Consider the following 8,440-nt stretch of genomic DNA (forward strand, 5'->3'; position numbering starts at 1 on the left):
ATTTCTGACAGGCAGTTCACTCTCCTTTGATGTGACCCTGTTCCCCTCACACATCCACATGACGCGTTACTCTGCGCTGCGCAAAACTCCGCATTTGAACAGTCAATAGCAAATACTTCAACTAATAACAAAACATACTTACAGTCGCTGATTCAGAAGTGCCAGATTGTCATAGCAAAGACGGAATTGACCTTTTTTTTCTTTTTTTTAAATAGCCTTTGTGCACAGCCAGCCTTGTACTCTTCTAGGTTCAAAAAACTGTCGTCCATAAAATGCGTTGCACAAATTCGAACAGCTGGGTTGTGCTGTTCTGTTTTAAATAAATCTTAACCAATGATTCCTAATTGCATCTACTTCCGGAAGGCCAAATAAAGTGCTTTTGCTTTCGCACTGAATCACACAGCGTCTCCCTGACATGGCTGCATCAACACTACTGCTGTTCCTGAAACCACACCTTCTTTCTTTGCGTGCACATTTGGGCGGCATTATGCTAATATTTCCACATAGTGACTAGACATATGGGGGCGTGTTAGAACGAGCCGTTTTAGGTAGGTGTGGCTGACTCTGAACTTTTATAAAGAATATCTCTTTGGATTTGAGACTTTAGTCTTTGCAACTTTACAGATCTTCTTTATGCACCAAGAGCTTGTAACACTCCAAAGAGAGATTGAAAAACTGAAATCGCATCATATGACCCCTTTAAATATTTTGTTGTGAAGTATTCATGTTTACTAGTCCTTCTGAAAGAATTTTGATGATACAGTGACTTCTCACATGTACTTCAAAGCTTGCTTTTCAAAGAGTTTTGGCTGTTTAAGCATGATATTTATTTTATTAAAGTGTTTTATTTTGCAACTAGTGCAAAAGACGTTTTTGCTAGAACATTATTATAGCACTTAAGTAATCAGGGTCTAAAATTAACAATAACCAAGTGCAAGTAATAATCACTTTGGAAAGCCACAACAAAATTACATACTTTCAATGTAATAGCAAAAATGATAAATCTGACCCATATATATAGTGAATAATTAAAAAAACATAGACCCGGCTAGAACAAGTGGAATGATACAAAATTGTGAAAGGGCGTTCCTGTAGCGATACCAGTACAATATCTCACGGTTCTCAACCAATCAGATTTGAGAACCAGAACGAACTGTTGTATAAATATATATATATGCTAAACAATATTTTATTTTATTTTATTAAATTTTAAAATCAATATATATATTTTACTGTAGTGATAATGCTATAATAAAAATGTATTTAATAATAATAATTTTTAAAAGTAAAGCTTTTTTTTTTTAATGTGATGACATGTATGTGTGATATTGCATAAACTAAGCTACCAAATGAAAATGTGAGGAACAAAATCACAACGTGTCCTGAGGTTTTTGTTAAACCAAGGAATTATAATACAAGTGGCAAAATGACCTGCAGTTATAATGTGAATGAAATACAATTTCATGGCACCTAAGAAATATTTATGACTGCTAAATTTCCTTTGTTAGGTGTGGTGAAAAGTTGTGTTTGTGAAATAACCTCTCTTGGTTCCCTAAACAGTGTTGCCTGGGCTGGTGGAGCATCCTGCGCTGATGTCTCTGTGGTCTGACTGCAGTGGTGGTCTGTTTCATACTACACTGGACCGAGTGCTGAAGCACATGCATCTCAGCTTTGCATTACCACTGCATCAGATTCTGCCTCACTCTCCTGACTCAGGTAGTGACAATAACAACAATATTAATCTGCAGGAGGAAACATCAGTGAATGTGACATCAGAGTTCATCTGCCTGTGTTTGCATGTGTATCCAGTGATCAGGATGGTGGTGAATGAGATGATGGACAGGAGCGAGCTGGCCTCTTCCTTGTGTCCATCGCTGTCCCCTCTGGCACAGGATATCCTCACTGTGTTTCAGTTTCACCGTTACACTCTTGAACACGATGTCACGGACATGGAGCGGCACCTGCTGGATTTAGCCAAAGAGGGTAAGACGCTTTATTGAATAATGAGTTTAAAGCTTTATTTATTATTAGCACAGTTTTAGCATAGCGTAAAACTCTCTGTGTCCAAACCAGTCATGCTTGAAGAAGCCCTGAGCTGTGGGGATACAGAACGCTGTGTGAAGGAACTACAGGAAGTGTCCGTCATGTGTCTTCAGCCCCGCCCTCAAACCTTGTGGGCCGTGGCTGGGCTGTTGACCTCTGATGACCCTGATGTGATGAAGGCCGCTACAGCCTTCCTCTCCTCTGCTGCCTCACACAAACCCTTCAGGTCAAAGGTCAGTCTTTTACCTGGCTTGTACAGCACATGGTTGGCTATTGGTGGAGCTGATTAATAGGTCGGTCTATAGCCAGGTTTAAATCTACATAAGCTGACATTCAAAAGTTTGAGGTTGTTAAGATTTTTTTTTTCATGCTTTTGAAAAAGGTCTTCAAGGCTGCATTTATTTGATCAATACAGTAAAAACAGTAATATTGTGAAAAATGTTTACAATTTAAAATAACTGTTTTCTAGTTGAATATATTTTGAAATGTAATTTATTCCTGTGATGCAAAGTTGAATTTTCAGCATCATTACTCCATATTTCAGTGTTACATGATCCTTCGGAAATCATTCTAATATGCTAATTTGTTGCTCAAGAAACATTTATTTTTATATATATATCGAAGAAGAACTGTCTTTTTTTATAAATTTAATGCATCCTTGCTTAATTAAAAAAAAAAAAAAAACAGAACTTGACCCCAAACTTGGTAAAAAAAAAACAAAAAAAAAGCATAAAAACTGATGGAAACAATCTTAGATGCATATCTCATGATTGCATAATAAGGTACAAATAAAATAACAAATAATATAAATGAGGAAATAGAAAAATAAGAATAAAAAGAAACCATAAATCCCAAACTTGGTAAAAAAAAACAAAAAAAAAGCATAAAAACTGATGGAAACAATCTTAGATGCATATCTCATGATTGCATAATAAGGTACAAATAAAATAACAAATAATATAAATGAGGAAATAGAAAAATAAGAATAAAAAGAAACCATAAATATATGATTAAATATTGAAAAATTAAATGTGCAAATTTGAATCATCATAGTGGCAGCAGTACAGCTGTTTGAGGACACCAGGAGGCGATGAAGTTAATCTTGTCTGTGTGTTTGTCTTCAACAGGCTGTTGATTGTTACACACAAGCCTTATCAGAAGTAGACAGATCAAGAGATGCATGTGCCGCTTTGAGCTGCCTGCAGGTCAGTTCGCCTCTTTGATTGGATCACACTAAAGACTAAACTGAAGATTAAATCATATCTGTGATTGTTTACCAGACTTTTCATTAAGCCTCTCTGTCTGTCGGGGGTTATTTTCAGGCTGTGGAGAGCATTGATGCTGTGGTGTTACTGTGTGACTCAGCAGATGAAGATCTCTGCCAGATTGCCATAGAAACCCTCCTCACTTTCGGTAAAACATCCAGTCACACGAATGCCACATCCTCTGCACTATTAGTCAGTTCAGTCAGTTTATGCTCTGTCTGCAAATTAGTGTAAATCTGACTGAGACCCCATTCTAGACAGCATTTTATGCTGTGTGTATACTATGAAGTCATCAATATTTTTGGTATGTTTTCCCAGAAGAGAAAGACTGTATGATTAACTTTTAGAAGTATGCTTGCACCAGGGTGCCTACGGTTCCTTAACAAGTCTCAAAGGGATAGTTTTCCCAAAAATGACCTTTAAGCCGCTCTAGGTGTATATGACTTTCTTCTTTCAGACAAATACAATTGGAGTTATATTAAAAAATGTGCTGGCTCTTCCAGGCTTATAATGGCAGTAAATGGGGTTTAAGTTTTTCAAGTCCAATAAAGTGCATAAATCCATCATTAAAAGTACTCCGCATGGCTCTGGGGAGGTGAATAAAGGCTTACTGAAGTGAATCAATGTGTTTTTGTAAGAAAATCTACATATTTAAAACTTTATAAATCTCTAGTTTCCACTCACACATTCATAAGAGAGTGGCGTTCCAGCGGATGACGGATGACGTAGACGTAGCGTAAGATCCGGTGAGAATATGCTAGTCTCGTGAGAACCAAATTTTGGTTACAGCAAAGGAAAACCAGTCTCTTCTTGGCTTATATTGAAACCCCCTGACATTTTTCGTTACAAATCCGGTAACACTTTATTTTAAGGTGTCCTTGTTACACGTTACATGTACTTACTATTATAATAACAATAATTTATACATAATTACATGCAAGTAACCCTAAGCCAAACCCTAATCCTAACCCTAACCATATAGTAAGTACATGTAGTTAATTAATATTACTCAGTACTTAAATGTATAATTACACTGTAACAAGGACACCTTAAAATAAAGTGTAACCACAAATCCTTGTTTTGTACTTCTAATTTGTGACCGGTGTTTTGTTTTGTTCTCTCCTCTGCACTTCCACGTTCATCTCTTCGCACTCCTTTCACTGCCATTATAAAGCTTGGAAGAGCCAGGACATTTTTTAATAGAACTCCAATTGTATTTGTCTGAAAGAAGAAAGTCATATACTCCTAGGATGGCTTGAGGGTGTGTAAATCATGGGGTAATTTTCATTTTTGGGTGAACTATCACTTTAAAATGTCTTAAATTGTTTATCAAATGCAAGGTCATAACAATGAATAATTATTTAATAAAAGTTGTACCTAACATTTTAAAAGATTTTAAATTTGTGGACGGAAAAACAGGAATCACAATTATGACAGTGTATATTGAATTATGACAATGTTTACTTTTTTAGTGTTTATATTGTAATATGTTGTAGACAGATGTAAGAGTGCTTATTTTATCTCCATCTTTTTGAACAAGTAGCTGGGAATAGGAAAGCAAAGACATTTCAAAATAAGAGTCCCAAACTATTTCAGACTTGTTTATAATTAAAAAGGAGGAAAAGACTAAGAGCATAATTTAACACGTACAGTACATACATTTAATTAATATTGGCACAATCTGTTAATTGCCTTTATTTAAACACACTATTATTGTATCAGCAAACGTTTATCACCAGTGTTGAAAACAGTTGTGCTGCTTAATATTTTGTGGAAAGATTTTTTTTTTCAGGATTCCTTTTTTTAGATCACTTTTGATCAATTTAATGTGTACTTGCTGAATAATTTCGTAAAGAATTCTTACTGACCCCAAACTTAAAGGGGTCATATGATGCGATTTCAAGTTTTCCTTTCTCTTTGGAGTGTTACAAGCTGATTGTGCATAGATAAGATCCAAATACACAAAATAATGATCTTTAAAAAAGCATAATATCACCCCTTTAACTAACTAAAGTAAAAGACAATTCAATTTCAATATCAATTTTATTTGTGCAGGTCTTAAACATGTACATGTAAATCATACATGGTCTCAATGCTTGTAAACATCACCTGAAAGCCTTCCTGTTTCTTACAGAGCATGTTTGTGTGTTTCTGTTCTCAGGTGAAGACGGGCGGCTGGCATACGAGCAGTTGGACACAGTACCGAGGGAAATGGTGCGGCTCGGGACTCGCCACGGTAACGCTGTTACCACTTCATTTTAGAAAAACGACTCGTTATCCCTCCTGTGACCCTGCACACTTCAGACGTGAAATACACACCACCTGCTAACAAGGGGAAAGTGAAGCTTGGCCTTTTCTTGCGATTTAGGCCCATATCTTGAGACCTTCATCACAGACTCTCCTTTTCTGCAGGATGTTTACTTCTCGTGTCACAGTGGTCCGGAGTCATTGTTGCTGATTGAACAATAAGAGTGTTATTATTGGAAGTTAGTTATATGCAGATTGCAGTTGCACTGTTGGAGGCGTGTAAATAGAAAGCAAATCCTATTTTAATGTTGTCCTGGGATTTTTGTTTTCCTCTGTACGTGCCGTTCCGTTTCAGGGATTATAAGGGACTGTTTTAATGCTCCCCGCTTGAGTTTTTTTGACCTGGACAGACTGGGAAAGGAAAGATTTTGTGTGCTGTTTGGACCCAGCCGGTTGTATGGACTACTGAAAAAACCGGTGTGGATGGTGGACTGCTGATTTACTGCGCTTGCTTGCCTTCACTGGTCAGAAGGAAATATTTCTATGGACGGAGCCTGTAGTGAACACTTGCATTAACTTGGTACTAATGCCTGAGCGCATGGGATCTTACAACAAGCGCTGTTTGGAGCCCATCAGAGTATCTGAAAAAGCACTTTTACACTATATTCAGTCAGAGAAGCGTGATGCATTACTGTGAGTTTTTGGTTTGTACGTAAATGAAGACTGGAAGTATATTTTGCTCTGTGATCCAAACTCGCTTCTGTGCCTATTGTTACTGTACTACTGCGTCATGTGACTGTAATATCATTTGTTTTATTTACAACAGATTGTTTTAACGATGTACTAAACATCAGTTCACAATATGATTAGGTATTATTGATTAGGGCTATTCACTATGAATTTTTATATATATATATATATAGTTGGCATTTTACATATAGAAAGATGTTTTATTGATCAGTATCATCTTTTAACAGTGTATTCATGGAGTTATACAGTATTTGTTCTCAAGGGAACCTTTCCTAAACGTCTTTTCGGTATGCTAATACACCTGACCTGAGAAAACGCTCTTTGGTAACCGAACACTTGCCTCGCTTTGACACGTTTACACACCGTGTTGATCTTTAAAGCTCTCAAATGTGAATTTACGCTTATGGCGGCAATTAAAACGCAGTTTTGTAGATCACCTGACCTATTTTTGCAATATTTTCTATGACATTGAGAATTGTACGGAAGCAGGGGCTTAAATCTATCAAAGGAGCACATTAATTTATATACTTCAGAAAGGTTACTGAAGTATATGCCTCACAAGCACAACTGTTTGGTGGTTGTTTTGGTGTTACTGTTAACATGTTATTTGGCATTTACCGCACAAACTCCTAAAGCCATAATGATACAGAAGTCAATATATTTAAGGCCGTTTTGTGGTTTCTATTTATCAGAATTATCTATAACAGATATTCAAAAATAATACTTTTGTTTATGCTAGTTTTCTGTATTCAGTCACAGAAATTAATGGCTGTGTTTTCTTTCTTTGTGAGTTTGTCTAATGACCACCGTTACAGTATTTGACCCTGGGCATTGGTGAGCACTCCTTGAGAATGTCTTTCTTTGCACAGAGATATCAAGTAAGAAGGTTGAATTAACATGTATTGCCTTGTATTCATCTCAGACTGAAGCTCAGTGAAATTCAAATGCATTTATTGTTCAAACCTCATTAAAATGTAAATTAATGTCCTTCTTGATAGGAAAGCTGTTGTTGTTATGGTTTTGTGAGCATGTGACTGTGTGTGTCCAGGGCTTGAGCGCACAGCTTGCAATAGCTTTAGCTACTACTGTTTGAATGAAAGCAGATCTCACTTGATGTCACAATGCTAATGTTCCCTCACGGTTTCATTTTTTTTTTCTTTTCATTTTTGAGTTTACTGTATTTCCTCTGCTGAAAGTGGCAATAAAATTTATTTTTACATAATTATCAGATATGGCATTGTGCTGTTTTTAATGCCTGTAGTGCATGGTAAATTTGAAACAATTTTTACTATATGTACAATATGAGAGGATCAAGAACTGCACAGACATTAGAACAGCTGTTGTTCATTAATGTAGAACAAAATAACACAAGTTCAGCAGTTTCGTGATCCAGTCCATGGCAAAGCATGCTGGGAACTAGAAATTCACAGTCCAGTTTCAGGTAATAATGGCAACACAAATGATTAATGTTGTCCGTAACGAAATTACATAATGACAAAATGTGCAGTAATTGTGCTGCTTTAGTTCATTTTCATTAAATGAACCGAGCATTAACATTTTTCTGAAGCAAATGGACATTAAAAAAGGTGTTTTTGTAAGTGTAAAAGGCATTTTATGAAGGCTTTTGTGAAAACGTACTAAATGGATGATGTCACGATAACGAGCTTCATGAAATGAAAACAACGTTCTGTTTTGAAAAAAGCTTTTTGAAAAGTGTTTCAAGACAGGCAGCCGCATGATTCGGTTCCTCTCCTCATTGTACGATAATTATATCAAGCCTTATTTTTCCGCTGGTCTGGAAGCAGAAGACAGAAGCCACAAAAATAAGATCCTCAAGGCTGGTCGACTGATCCGGAATACGCTGCTGCCTATAGCAGTGAGAGCAGACGCAGCTCGGGACATCGGGATATTAAGTTACACAGGTGATGAAAACACATGTCTATATTACAGGCGGACGCCTTTCTATCGTGAAATGAAGTGATATTTTGAAATATGAAACCGAAATCGCCAGCAGGTGGTCTGAATGAGGGAGGCAGTGAATCATTGGCAAACAATTAGTGATGTCCGGTTCGCGAACGAATCGTTCGATTTAACCGGTTCTTCTTAGTGAACCGGTTGAACCAGTTCACCAAATC

General features: G+C 36.6%; 2 protein-coding genes across 4 annotated transcripts in view; both read left to right on the forward strand.

Annotated features, from left to right (window-relative positions):
• ripor2 (RHO family interacting cell polarization regulator 2) overlaps positions 1-7,527 on the forward strand; it is an 89,088-nt gene extending 81,561 nt beyond the window's left edge. For all 3 annotated transcript variants that reach the window (XM_016504363.1, XM_016504362.1, XM_016504364.1), the window contains exons 17-22: positions 1,561-1,716; positions 1,810-1,983; positions 2,074-2,276; positions 3,171-3,248; positions 3,366-3,456; positions 5,470-7,527. In XM_016504363.1, the coding sequence (XP_016359849.1) occupies positions 1,561-1,716; positions 1,810-1,983; positions 2,074-2,276; positions 3,171-3,248; positions 3,366-3,456; positions 5,470-5,570 (803 nt within the window). In that variant the 3' untranslated portion in view covers positions 5,571-7,527. The remainder of the gene's footprint in view (positions 1-1,560; positions 1,717-1,809; positions 1,984-2,073; positions 2,277-3,170; positions 3,249-3,365; positions 3,457-5,469) is intronic.
• A 203-nt stretch (positions 7,528-7,730) lies between these two features.
• armh2 (armadillo like helical domain containing 2) overlaps positions 7,731-8,440 on the forward strand; it is a 2,993-nt gene continuing 2,283 nt past the window's right edge. Inside the window, exons 1-2 of the mRNA XM_016504370.1 lie at positions 7,731-7,746; positions 8,111-8,227. The gene's annotated coding sequence lies outside the window, so the exon portion shown is untranslated. The remainder of the gene's footprint in view (positions 7,747-8,110; positions 8,228-8,440) is intronic.

The sequence above is a fragment of the Sinocyclocheilus anshuiensis genome, unplaced genomic scaffold, assembly GCF_001515605.1.
Source record: "Sinocyclocheilus anshuiensis isolate Anshui unplaced genomic scaffold, SAMN03320099.WGS_v1.1 scaffold54, whole genome shotgun sequence".
Lineage (NCBI taxonomy): Eukaryota > Metazoa > Chordata > Actinopteri > Cypriniformes > Cyprinidae > Sinocyclocheilus > Sinocyclocheilus anshuiensis.